Consider the following 16,503-nt stretch of genomic DNA (forward strand, 5'->3'; position numbering starts at 1 on the left):
GAGAAGATGCTCAATCCACTGAGCCACACCAGCTGGGCCAAAAAAAAAAAATTTAAACACTCATGTTTAGAAGGGAAGCACACTAGAGTCAATATGTAATGTAAAGAGTTCGACTCTCATTAGTACAACTACTCCCAACTTAATCTATTTTGAGAGGCCAAATGTTTGTGTGGCAATTTTAATAAAATAGGGCAAATTGACATTTCCATTTTTAAGTTGTATTCAAACAGCAAATATTTATTAAGCATGATCTTTGCAAACCAGAGTGTTATCTTTAGTAAATGCTATGCCGTATTAGGATATTTCAAGAATTTTCCTCAGCCCAATCAAGAAAATACTTGGATATTCGAATATTGTTGTTTTAGGACTTGTAAACAGAGAGAAAATTATACAATGCATTTGTCACATTTAAAGAAAAAAATTCAATTTTAAGTGACAAAAATTTTAATTGAATCTAGAAATAAAAGCATATATTTACACACAGACTTTATTCCACAAATATCATTGGAACATGGAACTACATCACATAAATTACATTGTTGTAAAAGTTTCTGAACAAACCAAAATTATTTAATCATTTAATGGTGAATAACAATACTATCCTAAATGTAGAGGACACAATTCACAACCCCTACCCCTACCTTTGGCACATCATTAATACACAAGACGAGATTGTCAAGTTAACATCAGATGTTCTCCCTGTTCTTCAATTGACATTGATTGCATACACTTACTTAGTAAATCTTCCTTTTTTTCTTCATTCATGAATGATTCAAAATCATTTGTAGAAACTGAAGACAAAAAATAAAAAGTTTATAATAACTGTTTTGGAAACAAAATTGTATCTCATCCTGAAAATTGAGATTGTATATAAGAACAACCTTCAAAATGACCTACCTTAAATAAACTTAGCAAACACAGATTGCCTGCAAATTTCAAAACTTACTAATTCCCCCTTCCCCCAAATATCTTACTTTTTTTTTTAATCCTCATTCAAGGATATTTTTCCATTGATTCTCAGATAGAGTGGGAGTGAGGGGGAGAAAGATCAATGTGCTCACATCGATTGGTTGCCTCCTGCACGGCCCCAACCAGGGCCAGGGATCGAACCGCAACCAAGGTACATGCCCTTGACCAGAATCTAACTCGAGACTCTTTGGTCCTCAGGCCCACACTCTAACCACTGAGCAAACTAGCCAGGGCCAAATCTCTTACTTTTTAAAATAAGATACCCAGTTCTGTATTCTAGCTGAGTTATTGTATAGCAAATTCCCTGGTACTAAGTCCTATTTTCCCTTTGCTTTTTTGTTTTTTTGGTTAATCCTCACCCGAGGATATTATTACATTGATTTTTTTAGATAGAGTGGAAGGGAGGGAGGGAGGGAGAGAGAAAGAACATCAATGTGAGAGAGACACATCGATTGGTTGCCTCCCACTGACCCCAACTGAGGCCGGGAATCGAACCTGCAAACCAGGTACATGCCCTTGACCAGGAATGGAAACCAAGACCCGTTTATCCGTTGGCCAACACTCAACCACTGAGCCAAACCAGCCAGGGCCATTTTGTGCTATTCTACAATTGTGGTAGAAGGATCCTTTATGCCAATTCTTACCAAGTCTGGGTTTGTCTGAGTTGCTCTGTCACCTGCTTGGCTGCTTCCCACTAGTTTATTGAATAATATTAAAATGGTATCGGCGATATTAGCCCTTTATGAACTACTTGATGCTATACAAACTATGCTGTCTATCCAAAAATGGCACTAACTCATAAAATAAGTGCTATGGCTTTAAAAAGTCATGTTTTTGTGAATCTGGGGCCTGATAAATGCTCTATTAAGTCTCTGACCTTGTTATTACATTTTTATTTAGAATTAGAAATACCTTGAATGTTACTCCTTTGAGCAGTGTTTCTTTTAAATAAAACAAGAACTATATTTCATGTTTAGTTTTATTTGGAGCAATAAAAGCAAATCACATTCTAAGTTTTCAATGTCTTCTGTAATAGAAATTAATCTAGTTGGGTTTGATATTATTTAAGCATAAGATCTTTAAAAATGCATAGTTTTTTAAATTCCACATTTACCTGATTGCATGAACAGTCTGCCTGGTTTTCTAAAAATCTTCAGCGACTTACATCTTGTTTTAGACGCATATCCAGTTTTTAAACTATAAGAAAAAGAAGCATCTTAATTGGAACCAGCAAAGTGAACAGCTGCCTAATGCATACGGAAGACTACACGAATTCTCTTTATTAAGTTGCCAGCATCACCAAAGAGACCCTTTCAGCCCCTGAATTCTCCTGAAATGCAAAGCTAACTATTGTGCATGTTGAATAATTAAGATTCTTTTCTCTTTAAGAAACAGTTTTTTTCTTTATTGATTTTTTGAGAGAGAGGAAGGGAGAAGAGGAGATAGAAACATTGATGAGAGAGAATATCTATTGGCCACCTCCTGCATGCCCCTCACTGGGGATTTGGCCCACAACCTGGGCTTGTGGGCTGACCAGGAATCAAACCGGCGACCTTTTGGTGCATGGGTTGACGCTCAACCACTGAGCCACACTGGCCAGGCAGATTCTTATCTCTTTTTAACCTCCTTTTTTGTTTATAGTATTCCCCCCCTATGCAGAAGCAACCATATGCTTCTCCTTTTGCAAGTGTTTGTATTATTTTGAATTTGAGTGGCAATCACTGAAAACGGTAGTCTTCCATAGCTCTAGCTGATCAAGAAATGTTGACAATTCCACAAAATAAGTTCTAAAAGATGTGACATAGCCCTGGCCGGTTTGGCTCAGCAGTTGGAGCGTTGACCTGTGGACCAGAGATTCCTGGGTTCGGCCCTCGCTAGGGGCACATACCAAATAAATAAATAAATAAAATAAAATAAAAGATCTGGCATATCTCAGTCAGCTCAGTAAAGAGACCATAACATCTTTTTGTGCTTTTTGTCCAACCTATTCTGAACTTAGCAAAATGAATGTATTAGGGAACACAAGCTTTAACATCATTTAGCCACCCTTCAGATAAAATTGGGGTGCATTTTCCTCCATTTAAACAATAAGAAACAGACCCTCCTTTGTTTCTCACTGGTCGCCAAAGGGAGTGCTGTATGATCATTTCAGGTGCAGATGCAGCTGTGGTGTTGGAAGACCCCGAGTCCCCTCTCTCCAGTTGGTGTCGCCATGTAGTGCAGGGGTAATGCTGCTTCTGGGAGTGACAAGAACTGAGGTGGCTCCTGTGATGAACGAGGACACCTGTCACACAAATTGCCTCAGTTAGAGGACCTTCTCTATTCTTGTGGCAACTAGTTAAACTAATTGCAGGTGCACCTGCCTGGCTTGTGAGAGTTGTGCTGGATCATATGCATGTACTGCCTCTTCATTAACACCCTCAGATAGTTCACATTACAGATCTTAGCAATGCTGCGCAGATTATGCTTCTGGCCTATGGTGAGGTCTGGATGCTAAAAGACAGAACAAGATTTATAGGCTTTTATCTGAAAGGATGAATGTTCAGCAGAGTAGTACCATCTGTACACTACTTAAGCAAATTCAACTATGTTAATTTGGCCAAGAACAGAGAGACAGAAATGGCCATTTAAATAGTACAAGTGACTCTGCTTGCCATTTCCACGTGTGAGTCAGATGCCCAGTGAGGTTTGAGGACCACTGCCCTAGAAGAATAAGGAAAATATGAACTCGCTGTTGTCAGTGAGTCTTTGGCTATGGTGCTTTTTTTTCTTTTTTATTGGATTTATTGGGGTGACATTGGTTAATAAAATTACATAGGTTTGAGGTGTACAATTCTATAATACATCATCTGTATATTATATTGTATCTTTTTTTTTCTCACCCGAGGATATTTTTCTATTTATGTTTAGAGTGGGAGGGAGGGAGAGAGAAACATCGACGTGAGAGGGACACATCGTGAGAGGGACACATTGATTGGTTGCCTCCCGCACCACCCCAACCAGGGCCAGGGACAAACCACAATTGAGGTATGTGCCCTTGGCCAGAATTAAACCCCGTGACTCATTGGTCTGCCGCCAATGCTCTACCGCTGAGTCAAACTGGCCAGGGCCAGTCAGGGAGTCTTAATTCCCACATGCTTCTCAGTGAGTGTGGGCATCTCGCTTTCCATGCGATGTAGTATCTAAAAGAAACCCAATTACTCTACTTAGTTTAACTAAATAAAGTCTTTTCTAGGACCAGAAAAGCAACTGTGTGGGACAGACTGAGCGATAGTCTGATGGTCTCTGATATAAGTAATTTAGACTAAGATTTTTACTGTATTTGCTGATGTTTAGAAGTTAACACTTACCTAAAATGCAAGAGTCCATTACATATGCATGTATATGTATATACACACACACAGGATTTACTGAACTGGATGGGTAATAATCCAGAGGAAATTCAAAAGGTTGGCCAGGAAACTACCAGTTTTCTTTAGTAAGCCTAATTTGCATTGCTCTGGAGAGCATACTCTGGCAGCTATGATCTTTTATCATCTTTTCTTTTCTTGTTTTATCCTCATCCGAAGACATTTTTCCATTTAGCTTCAGATAGAGCGGGAGGGAGGGAGAGAGGGAGAGAGAGGAACATTGATATGAAAGGGACACATTGACTGGTTGCCTCCCACATGACCCCAACCAGGGCCGGGGATGAAGTGCAACCGAGGTATGTGCCCTTGACTGGAGTCGAACCCACGACTCATTGGTCCACGGGCTGATGCTCTAACCGCTGAGCCAAACCGGCCAGGGCCAGCTATTATCTTTAATGGGTAATATAGGGTGTTGAGTTTCCTGCTTAAAGTTAACTCAGATCTGAAGGTCATAAAGTCCTGAAAGCACTCTTATGATAAGGAATCTATAATGATAAAATTCTTGCATTCATTCATGGGTTTACCCAACAGATATATATAATAAGCTGGGTGTACTTTGTCTTCTACCTTACCCTCTAAGTCAGCAATTTTCAACCACTGTGCCGCAAGAATTTTTAAAATGTGCAATATCTGACTATTTAGTTGGGGGCACTGACCTCTTTTCTTTTTTTTTTAATTTTTATTTATTGATTTGAGGGGCGGGGAAGGAGACATCAATTTATTGTTCCACTTATTTATGCATTCATTGGTTGATTCTTGACCCGGGATCCAACCCACAACCTTGGAGTATTGGGACCATGCTCTAACGAACTAAGCTACCCCACCAGGGCTTGACCTCTTTTCCCTTAAACTGTTAAATTAAAAAACGACAACAGCCTATATACAACATTAGCCTTCTGATGTGACTGAATCAAAATTATACCTATTTTTTTTTGTTAGATCAGCAAAAAATATATTTTTCGGTGTGCTGCAGAATTTTAGTAATTAGTTTATATGTACCTTGAGATGAAAAAGGTTGAAAATCACTGCTCTAAGTAGCTTATCTTCAATAAAAAGTTCAGCTTGGAATACAAAGAGTATTGGTATTTAAATAAAGTATTGGTAGGTAGTTGGCATACCTTTAGAAAGGACACATCTGTCATTGGTTTAGGGATGTGAATTGTTTGAATTTGAGGAGTTTTCCATAACTCTTGTAGCTTGGCTACGTGTGAGTTCATTTTGTGTCCATCTTTGATTCCATCTGTAGGCAAGGACATTATTATGTGAATTTCATGAGAAAGATCAGTTCAACAAATTAATTATTAAGATCTATGTATTTAGCCAAGCCAGTGTGGCTCAGTGGTTGAGCGTCGACCCATGCACTAGGAGGTCGCCAGTTTGATTCCTGGTCAGGGCACATGCCCAGGTTGTGGGCCCAATCCCCGTGGGGGGCATGCAGGAGGCAGCCAATTGATGTTCTCGCTCATCGATGTTTCTATCTCTCTCTTCCTCTCCTTTCCTCTCTCTCTAAAATCAATAAAGAAAAAGAAAAGATCTATGTATTTACACGTGTCAGTGATTATTCTGTAGTAGTAGCATGAGTCTCAATTTTTTTAAAAATTGATTTTAGAGAGAGGAAGAGAGAGTGTGACAGAGAAACATTGGATGCTTGCCTCCTGCATGCAATTTGGGTATGTGCCCTGACCAGGAATCAAACCAACCACTTTTTGGTGTACTGTACGACACTCCAACCAACTGGTTGGTGGGCCAATGCTCTAACCACTGAGCCAAACAGGCCAGGGCAAGAAAAAAAATTTTTTTTAATCCATCCATGTAAGTATAACAATAGTTTTTTTGTTGTTGGGTTATATTCCATTGCATGTATGTATAAACCACTAATTGATTATATACCCACCTGTTAATGGACATTTGGGTTGTTTTCAGTTTGGGGCTATTATCAATAAAGCTGGCAGAACAGATTTTAAGTTAAAAGTTTTTACTTAGTGAATTAAATATGCACCATTTTGTTTTAATATTGTTGATTATAAAAACCACTATAATTTTACATATTAAACTTTAAATTTAGTTATTTAAGATTTGGGCAAATCAGATATGGCATACTGAAAGACTAACCAGTTTGCCAACAAATAGAAAATCATCTGGAAATTGTTTTTATGACCCTTAAACCATAATTTGGAAACTGTAATAATAAAATGAATACTAGTTCAACACTTCAAAAGTTATTTTAAAAAATTATTTCTCTAGTCATAAATGTGGACTAATTATCTAAGAATATATCTTTTGTATTCCTGCTAATAAATATTCTGGAAAAAAAACAAGAAAAATAAAAAATATTTCTGAGATGCATATGATAGCCTGGTCTAAAATTTAATTTCTCAAAAGCATGATACATTTCTTTACAGAAAATTAAATATTAAAAAATAATAATAATAAATAAAAATAATAGTTAAACTCAACAACAAACAACCCAACTGAAATATGGGCAAAGGACATGAATAGATTTTAGATGTCTCCAAAGAAGACACACAGATGGTCAATAAGCTCATGAAAAGATGCTATCACTTATCATTAGGGAAATCAAAATCAAAATCTCTCGGAGATACCCATAAGGATGCCTATCATAAAAAAAAAAAAACGAAAGCAGCCCTGGCCAGTTTGACTCAACCGTTAGTGCATTGGCCTAAGGACCAAAGAGTCGAGAGTTCCATTCCAGTCAAGGGCACATACCTCGGTTGTGGTTTGGTCCCTTGCCTTGATTGGGGTCACGCGGGAGGCAACCAATCGATGTGTCTCTTTCACATTGATGTTTCTTGTTTCTCTTTGGAAGATAAATGAAAAATATCCTCGGGTGAGGATTAAAAAACAAACAAGCAGAAAGTAAGTGTTAGCAAGGATGTGGAGAAATTGGAACCCAGTGTATTGCTGGTGGGAATGTAAAATGTGCAGCTGCTATAGAAACAGTGTAGCAGTTCCTTAAAATATTAAGCATAGAATGGAGATATAATTCAGCAGTTCCACTTAAAAACCACATTATTTGTGTGTGTGTGTGTGTGTGTGTTTGTGTGTTTATATCTACATATATACAGATAATGTGTTTTTCCTAAACTGTCAGGGCTATTAAATTTCCAAGAAAAAACAAAGTGAATACAGTTTTATATATCATTGAATTGAAATTGTTCTCTCCCAAAAATTAATGAGACACCTTTGGGGGCCCGTCTCACCCTCTTAACTGCAGCAGCTCTATCCCTTACTCCAAGGGAGAGGAAAATAGCAGCATTAAGAAATATTTTATGTTCTTTGAAGTTGTTTAATTTAAAATTTTTCCTTCAATCTGTGTATAAACTCCAGGCAGTGCTCTGTGCTTTTCAACCAACATCAGTTATAAACACAGTTTTCAGATTCATTGCTATTTTGAAGTACTGTTTTAAAATGATTGATGTAAGATAACTTAACGGGGGACAAAGAACCTGCTCTGAAAAATCTTAAAGACTAAGCTCACCAAAGAGGCTATTAAAGTCTATTTTTAAAACTCCATTGTGTGAGTAGTTATAACAAAATTGGCTTCTCTGAACCATGTTATTTTTAGGTATTATGTGTTTTATATGCTCAACTCACCAGTACCTTTGGAATTCTGGTAATGAGACTGTCCAGCTGATCTGTTAAAAAAAAAAAAAAAAAAAAAAAAAAAAAGATGTAAATAGTAGGTAATAATTTACAGCTTTATAAGCATTAAAGAGAAAGTATTTTAAATGAAAAAAGGACAGTATTGCATATGCTTTATACTTTCTATGTTTCCATCAGACAGATGTCTTGCAAATTTTCTCTTGTAATTCTGGTTATATCCTAATGGCTCCAGACTTATTCAAAGTGAGTTATATGAGATTTTTACCATATTAGACAGGACTTACTTTAAGCCAGATTTGGTCTTAGTTTTATAGCCTCCTAATCTAATTCCTGCATTGAGTTTAATAAAGTAGTTTGGGCTTCTTTGCTATCCATAATATTTTCTTGTTCTCTTTATTTTTAATAAAGTTATGTCTATGGAAAAGGCTATCTTGTTTTGATTGTATGTAGTCAAAGTGTACTAGAACTAAATTGGTTTGGAATATTTCTAATTTTGTACAAGTTCTTTTTCTTTTTCTTTTTTCTTTATCCTCACCCAAGGACATTCTTCCCTTTTTTGTTCAGAGTGGGAGGGAGAGAGAGAGAGAGAGAAACATCCACGTGAAAGGGACACATCGAGTGGCTGCCACCCACACGACCAACCAGGTCCGAGGACAAACTGCAACCGAGGCACGCGCCCTTGGCGGAACCGAACCCGGGTCTCTCTGGACCGCAGGCCTACGCTCCAATCGCTGAGCCAAACCGGCCAGGGCACAAGTTCTTTTTCGTTTCTCAAATTAAGGCAAAAACCCTTCCTTCCTCCTTCTATTTATTCAGTGAGCAGGAGTTCATTCCTCTCCTGATATACTAAGATCCAGCACGGCACGAAGCACTGTGATGAACAGAAAAGAAACACAGGACCCCATCCCATCTTTGTCTTCCATCCACCACCTTTTTTGTTTAAAAAAGGCCAGGGCTACAGCAGGAGAGGGACAGCCGGCAGCTCTCTGTTTAAGGGAATCATTGATGAAACGGATGAAGGGAAAGGGACAGCCTTCAGCAGTAACTTCAGCAACTAATTGTCTTCAGCATCCAGAAAATATTAGTAACAACCTGCTCAAAATAAAATGGATTTATGAAGAAAGGAACTTCTGTGTGAAGAAAACGTCCAGATCAAGGGCTTCGAATATTCGGCCATCAGTTTCATTACGATTATGAATCCCCATTTGACATAAAGGTAGCTAATCTCACACACACACACACACACACACACACACACACACACACACACACACACACACACACACACACACACGGAACCGATCTATTGACGTGGAAGCCCTCGGTTGAGCCAAGGACTGTTCCCGCAGTGTCCCCCTCTCCCTCAGCCGGGTTTAGGTGGAGGTCCGGGGCCAGACCGCTTTTCTAGCAGGTTTCGCAGCGCCCCCTCGGGGCAGCAAGATGCACGCAGGCGACTGCCGCAGTCACCGCGTTGTCATTGCCCCAAACCCTCCTCCTCAGAAACCCTTCCCCGAAACGGTGAGTCGGCTTCCATATTTCCCATCTCCGCCACAACAAAGGTTCTCCCCTTCTCTCACTTCAGTGCACTGGGGACCAGTCGATTGGAGCAGCCAGCTCCCAACCCCTCCTCTGCAAGGGGGATCCCCACCCGGGGCGGTCGCCATCCTCCCGGACCCCTCCGTGCCCGCAGCCTCACCCGCCGCCTCCACCCTCGGTCCTGGCCACTGCAGGCGGCTCGGCAGAAGAGCTGCAGTCCGGCCAGGCGGACACCGGGCCCTGGCCGAGCATCGCCTCCCTGGTGCTGGCACGGCGAGCTGGGTGCGGGAAGCTCTCCCCGCTTCCCCCCCGGGGTCGGCACGCTTGCGTCAGGTCGGGCGATACTGGGGGCGAAGAGGCGGATGCCGGCTGGTAGCCCCCTCCGCTGCGCCCCGGACCCTGCCCGAATAGCTTCGGGAGAGCGGGCAGGGCACATCCACAATCCCGGAGTTACACGGGGGGAGGAGCGGGAGTCTTTCGGTTGACTGCACGTTTGCTCTTTTGCATCTTTTTGTGGAACGGATGCGTCACGGAAAGGAAAGACCCTAAAACAGGAGGTGCCTTACACCTCAGTATTCCAGACCCTCAGCAATATGCAAATCTCGAGTGTCACCATAAATGTCAAACGTCAGTACACAAACCAAGGACCAAATCACCCGGCGCAGGAATGCCGAGTGTTAGACGTTATCCATAAACAGTTATCACCACGGCAACCAGGCTCCGCCCCTCTTCCCAGCACCGATTGCCGCCGACTCCCTCTGCGCACGCGCGAACGACATCCCTTCCTCCCTGGCGTTTTCTGCGGACGCGTTTCACACGGGATTTGACCTGCGGGATACTCCGTAGTCGGAGGTGTGGCAGAAGAGAAATGTAAACGGAATGTGGATTGTGATTGGTTTGCACCTCGTGCTCGCGGGACTCAGGGCGTCGCGAGAAAGCTGACGGGAGCGTGGCAGTCGGATTCTCAGTAGCTGCAGCGCGGCGCCGGCGCCGGCCCGGGACCTGGAGCCGACATGCCTCGGTATGCGCAGCTGGTCATGGGCCCCGCAGGCAGCGGGAAGGTGAGGCTTTGGCGGAAGAAGGAGGGAAAAGTCGGAGTTCGTGGGAGGCAGGGAGGTTCGGGTCCTGAGGAGGGGACCGGCGGCTGTTTGTCTTGGGGACTCTGAGATCCTGGGCAGCTGCTTCTGCAGTCTGGGCTTCAGTGCCGTTTGTTGTTGTTTTGAAAGGGAGTAATGACAGTTGCTAATATTTATTGTATGTTTATGCCCCAGACACTGTGCTGAAAGCCTCATTTAGTTCCACAACAGCTCTAGAATAAGCCCTATTATTCCCATTTTACAGAAAAGGAAAATGAGACACAGAAAGGTTCTGTGCCTATTATCACAGCCCGTAAGTGGTGGCTGAAATCCAGTTTTGTCTAATTCGAGAATCAGGCCCTGTCTAGCTCCAGGGGTCGATGAAGGCCTAGTTTTGTTCTTAGTAGACACAGCCCAAGGGGTGTAAAGTCCTTCTGGGGATGCAAGAGGTAATACTATTTTGCTGTCGCCCTTTGTTGTGACATTACAGAGCACTTACTGTGCCACCATGGTACAGCACTGTGAAGCCCTCAATCGTTCTGTTCAAGTTGTGAACCTTGATCCTGCAGCAGAACACTTCAACTACTCCGTGATGGCTGGTGAGTCCTGAGAAGAGCCTTCCCCCTTCTTACATGATTGTTAATCATCACTAGTGAGGATAACAATTTTCAAATGGATGCTTTTCTATTCTGGGTCATGCCTGTCCGTTTCAGACATCCGGGAACTGATCGAGGTGGATGACGTGATGGAGGACGATTCTCTGCGATTCGGTCCCAATGGAGGATTAGTATTTTGCATGGAGTACTTTGCCAATAACTTTGACTGGCTAGAGAACTGTCTTGGCCACGTAGAGGACGACTACATCCTTTTTGACTGTCCAGGTAGGTCAGCAATTTGAATGTGTCGTTTTCCTTGAAGCTATGTGGGTTCTGTCCTCAGTGAGAGAAAGTAGAGTGAGCATTCCGAGCTCTCTAGACAGATTGCGGTAAGGTAAAAAGCTCTTATTTACTGGCTCTAATTCATTTGTTGAGTTTACTGAATGCTTAACTTTGTACACTGGGAATACCATAGAGAGCCAGGCAGCCATGGTCTGCCCTCATGGAGCTCATAGTCAAGTGCCAGTGCTAGACAGTATAATCAAAAATCACCCAAATGTTATTTAATATTCATTTGTGACTGGTGCCCCACAGGAGTAACACAGACCATCCCACAGCCCGGAGGCTAGAGGAGGCTTCTGATCCAGCGGCCTGTAAGCTGGGCCGTGAAGGGGAGGGAGACCGTGGTCCAGGCAGAAGTCACAGCATGCTGCAGGCCTAGGGTCAGGAAGGAATGAGATGAGTTTGAGGCACCAAAAATGTTGGTGTGGCTGAAGCACACAGTGCACAAAGAGAAATGTGAAAAGAGGGTAGGGGACAGATAATTGCACATGACTTCTTAAGCCAAATTGTGAATTTTAAACTTGAGCTTAACCTAACTTGGACATTTGTGGCTCTCACTTTTCCCCCTTGCTTTGAATTGAACACACCCACAGAAAGGTGCAGATGTCATAAGGGTAGAGCTTAATGAACATTCCCAAACTGCAACACCTTTGGAGCACACACTTTTGATGGGCAAAAACTAAAGTGTGGTGAACCTCATGGTTTTGTAATTGCTCCAAGAGGCTGTAGGACCCCTTAAAACTGAATGTATTACTTGCAGGGGTTGACTTTTGTTTTTTTTAACCGTTTTATACGGAAACTTTTTTCTGTAATTTGATGATTTAATATTTTTCCTAATTGTAATAGTCTTGTAATGTTCTTCTTGTAGGTCAGATTGAGTTGTATACGCACCTGCCTGTGATGAAACAACTAATCCAGCAACTAGAACAGTGGGAGTTCCGAGTCTGTGGAGTTTTCCTGGTTGATTCCCAGTTTATGGTGGAGTCGTTCAAGGTTCGAGGATAAATCCATTGTTGCTATTTCAGTCATAGGTACAAGCAGATGACAATCTCCTTTAGTTATTGTACAATTTTGAACATTTCACAAACTGTACTTTAGAGTTATTTAGTATTCCTTATTATTAAATTATAATCTATTTTTAATTCAAATGGTAAATTATGATATATAGATTTTGGAGAAGTATTATAATCTATTTTTAATTCAAATGGTAAATTATGATATATAGATTTTGGAGAAGTATTGGGGCACCATTTGTCTAGTTTATGAACTATCTAAAACTTTATTTCTCATTAATAGCTCTTAAAGAATTTTCATTGGGAAGGCAGGTTAAAGATATTATCTCAGTTGAGATTTGTGATTACTGTAGATTAAATCTACATTATCATTTTTCTCACCTTTGGAAACCAAAAGTCAATCATCTGATTAGTGGACTGTCTTTTCTTTAGGATTATTGTTTCTTTGATTTAGGCCAATTCCCCAGTGAGGTGCAGAACCCTCTCTTTCATTCAGAGACCAGGGAACTTTGTTGGCACCTATTGATTCATTTTCCCTTTCCTGTTTCCTCCTCCAGTTTATTTCTGGCATTTTGGCAGCCCTGAGCGCTATGATCTCTCTAGAAATTCCACAAGTTAACATCATGACAAAAATGGACCTGCTGAGTAAGAAAGCTAAAAAGGAAATTGAGAAGTGAGTTCACATCATCCATTATCATCAGATCTCAATTTCAGAGATAAATTTTCTAAGCTTTACTTATTTACATGTGAGGTTCTGTCTGTCTGTTGATCTAGTTTCCTGATTTATTATTCCTTTTATTCATCAGTTTCTCTCATTTTTAAAGGTTTCTGGATCCAGACATGTATTCTTTATTAGATGATTCTACAAGTGACTTAAGAAGTAAAAAATTCAAAAAATTGACGAAAGCTATTTGTGGACTGGTAAGCTTATTAAGTTTTTTGTTTTTAATCACCTGGTCAGGTGTTCACTGATGTCCGGTCAGTGGCCACCATTATGGGAAGCACATATTTCCTTGCAAAGGGGAGAGATGGTGATAAGAGGCTGTGAGCTGACCAGTTAGCCGTTTAATTTAGAAACAGTTATTAGCAATAACCAGTAAATTAATTGAAATGTCCATAATTCCAAGTCATTTTGTGAGTTCAGAATTATCTGTGCCTTGTTGAAATTTTCAGTGGTTGTTGAATTCAGATAAATGTCTATGAAACAGTATCTAGTTAAGTAGTAAGTTATTTACTTATTACTTAGTAAGTGTTCTATTAAGTTAGACCCTAACAATGAATACCGATTTTCTGTTCTGTCTCTATCTATCCCTAACCCCCTACAAATGGATTAATCAGTAGTAATGGTTATAAAATTCAGTATAAGTTGAAAATTAAGCATGTTGCACAATTTCAGAATGACCCTTTCTGAAATCCCCAACTTATAGATTGACGACTACAGCATGGTTCGATTTTTGCCTTACGATCAGTCAGATGAAGAAAGCATGAACATTGTATTACAGCATATTGATTTTGCCATTCAGTATGGAGAAGACTTGGAATTTAAAGAACCCAAGGTAATTTCTGGTTTAGGGTATTTATTGGCTTTGGTAAAAATGTTTTTCAGCACTTCTTGGTCTCCTGCATAATCCTGGGAACTCAAATTAATTTTTGTCTTAGCAGTGGCAGTAACCTGGGTTTTTCTGGGTGATCTCTGAAATTGACACCTGAACTCAATGAGCAGTATCAGTTTTACTCTACCTTTTATCGAGGCAATGTTACTGATTTATGTTTCTTTGTACTCAGATGCTAAAAGGAGGTAAAATCCAATTAAATTTGGGCTGCCCTTACATATGTCAGGAAACACTAATGATAGTTGTCAGTAGGGTACTATCACAGTAACTTAGCTGAGAATTGGCATAAGTGTAAAGTCACATAAGAAATGCTTCTAGCCCTGGCCAGTGTGGCTTAGTTGGTGGGAGCGTTGCCCTGTGCACAGAAGGGTCCCAGGTTCAATTCCCGATCAGGGCACATACCTAGGTTTTAGGTTCGATCCCCAGAGCGCCTGTACAGGAGGCAATTGATCGATGTTTCTCTGTCACATGGATGGTTCTCTCTCTCTCTCTCTCTGTTCCTCTCCCTGCCCCTCTCTCTAAAAATCAATTAAAATGTCCTCAGGTGAGGATTTTTTAAAAAAGAAAGGAATGCTTCTAATGAGATGTAAGCACTTTATCATTTGTCTGGAAATATTCTATCAGTCATGCCTTTTGTTACTATTAACTGTTACCTATGAGCAACACCAGGAGCTGATGCTGGGTGTTAGCTCCTTGTACAGCATTCCCTGAAAAGTAAACACATACTAGGTCTAACTGAGGGGAAAGTCAATTATTTTCTATTTTGTTTCCTCTGTCAGGAACATGAAGATGAGTCATCGTCAATGTTTGATGAGTATTTTCAAGAACATCAGAATGAATAAAAAGTTTATTAAAAAATATATACATGAAGAGCTTGTGGCTGAACCAGCAAAACATTTTTCTCAAAGGATGCAGTACTAGAAAGCTGTGTATTTTAATGAACAAATATTTGGCGTTTTATCTGCAGCACACCTCAATCAACTTAGTTATTCTGAAGCTGCTGCTGTTTAAAGTGGAATGTTTTAGTGTTATATTTTTACAGTATCAATTTAGATTTTAAAATTGGAATTGAAATGAAAGCACATAGTCTGGCCAGTGTGGCTCCAGTGGTTGAGCATCGACCCATGCACCAAGAGATCAGTGGTTCGATTCCTGGTCAGGATACATGCCTAGGTTGTGGGCCCAATCCCCAGTGTGGGGCATGCAGGAGGCGGCCAATCAGTGTTCTCTCTCATCGATGTTTCTCTCTCTCCCTCTCTAAAATCAATAAAGAAAAAAAAAAGAAATGAAAGCACATAGATTTGTATATAATGTAAATTAGTACCTGTGGAACAGTTAAGACCAGTCTACCTTTATTTTTTCTGTTTGGTTTTTGTTATTTTTTAATGTTTTTGGAGGTACAGGAATTACTGTAACAAAACTACATATATGTGTCCAAAGATAAAAATCCGCCAGGATATAGATCATTATTTATCTGTCTTCCAATTTTCTTACATTGAAAATGTATTATTTGTATAATTACAAACTGGAAAATGACTGTTTTAAGATATGTATGTATATAAATAAAAGAAATAGCACCAAACTTTCATTACACTTATGTTTTCCATTCAGAATTTGAAATACCCAGGGCAAATTTTGGAATTAATAACTTTTCCCAAATAGGAGAGCTTGACATTGCTCAATTTGCTGGTGGGTGCCTGGCCCCGAGATAAAATGGATGTGCAGGACAGACAAAACCTTATGCTCACGGAGCGGCCTTGATGAGGCCCTTGAGATTAACCATAGACAAGGGCACCAGAAAAGGAATGGGAGGAAGAAACAGTAATGAAAGGGAAAGTGGTAACGGGCAGCTTTGAAGTCGTTATCAAAGACGGCTCTTCCTAAAAGGTGCTGTCTGGCCAGAGACCTAAATGAGAAATCAGTTGTGGGAACACAGGACAAAGTACTCCAGCCCCAAATTGCACAGCCAGAGTGTGAAGGGCTGGAATTCAAACCCGGAGTCCAGTTGGGTTCATTCACTTAGCAAAAATGTATTGATGCTCATTTTGTGCCATCACCTTTTTAGACCTGGGGGCTGAGGGGGTTGTGACACAGCAGTAAACAAAACGGACAACGATCCCCTCCTTTTTGATGGTCCCACGAATGGGATGATACACACCAAAAGTCAACTTAAGTAAAAGATACATAAGAGGGAAGGAAGGATGAGCCACGCGGGTGGAATGGGGATGAATTGAAAACAGTGTGACCCGTGGAATGCTCCCCCGGGGGTTTGTAACCCGAAGACCCAGCGCCCGCTCCACGCCTCACGCGCGCGCGACACTCAG

At 40.7% G+C, this 16,503-nt stretch overlaps 2 protein-coding genes across 2 annotated transcripts; one reads left to right on the forward strand and one right to left on the reverse strand.

The window, feature by feature from the left end:
* Positions 1–437: 437 nt before the first annotated feature.
* FAM216A (family with sequence similarity 216 member A) lies at positions 438–10,192 on the reverse strand. The gene is made up of 7 exons (XM_036277191.1): positions 9,700–10,192; positions 7,995–8,035; positions 5,498–5,619; positions 3,333–3,462; positions 3,070–3,253; positions 2,084–2,166; positions 438–791 (listed from the first exon to the last, which is right to left on the reverse strand). Exons 1-7 carry the CDS (start codon positions 9,789–9,791, stop codon positions 676–678), a joined length of 768 nt encoding a protein of 255 aa, XP_036133084.1. The 5' UTR covers positions 9,792–10,192; the 3' UTR covers positions 438–675.
* A 308-nt stretch (positions 10,193–10,500) lies between these two features.
* GPN3 (GPN-loop GTPase 3) lies at positions 10,501–15,277 on the forward strand. Its single transcript, XM_036277189.1, has 8 exons — positions 10,501–10,600; positions 11,106–11,214; positions 11,329–11,496; positions 12,422–12,546; positions 13,124–13,239; positions 13,391–13,487; positions 13,994–14,122; positions 14,959–15,277. Exons 1-8 carry the CDS (start codon positions 10,553–10,555, stop codon positions 15,019–15,021), a joined length of 855 nt encoding a protein of 284 aa, XP_036133082.1. The 5' UTR covers positions 10,501–10,552; the 3' UTR covers positions 15,022–15,277.
* The last annotated feature ends 1,226 nt before the right edge of the window (positions 15,278–16,503 follow it).

Source organism: Molossus molossus, unplaced genomic scaffold (assembly GCF_014108415.1).
Source record: "Molossus molossus isolate mMolMol1 unplaced genomic scaffold, mMolMol1.p scaffold_m16_p_22, whole genome shotgun sequence".
NCBI lineage: Eukaryota > Metazoa > Chordata > Mammalia > Chiroptera > Molossidae > Molossus > Molossus molossus.

What these genes read in the sequence shown, in the direction of transcription:
- FAM216A (XM_036277191.1), bottom strand. Translation starts at nt 9,791, where the DNA reads ATGCTCGGCCAGGGCCCGGTGTCCGCCTGGCCGGACTGCAGCTCTTCT. An exon ending in CCAGTGAGAAACAAAGGAGG is followed by an intron (nt 2,167 to 3,069) that starts GTCTGTTTCTTA and finishes TTTTTCTTATAG; the next exon opens with TTTAAAAACTGGATATGCGT. An exon ending in CAGACTGTTCATGCAATCAG is followed by an intron (nt 792 to 2,083) that starts GTAAATGTGGAA and finishes TTTTGTCTTCAG; the next exon opens with TTTCTACAAATGATTTTGAA.
- GPN3 (XM_036277189.1), top strand. Translation starts at nt 10,553, where the DNA reads ATGCCTCGGTATGCGCAGCTGGTCATGGGCCCCGCAGGCAGCGGGAAG. An exon ending in GCTAAAAAGGAAATTGAGAA is followed by an intron (nt 13,240 to 13,390) that starts GTGAGTTCACAT and finishes TCATTTTTAAAG; the next exon opens with GTTTCTGGATCCAGACATGT. An exon ending in CGAAAGCTATTTGTGGACTG is followed by an intron (nt 13,488 to 13,993) that starts GTAAGCTTATTA and finishes CCCAACTTATAG; the next exon opens with ATTGACGACTACAGCATGGT.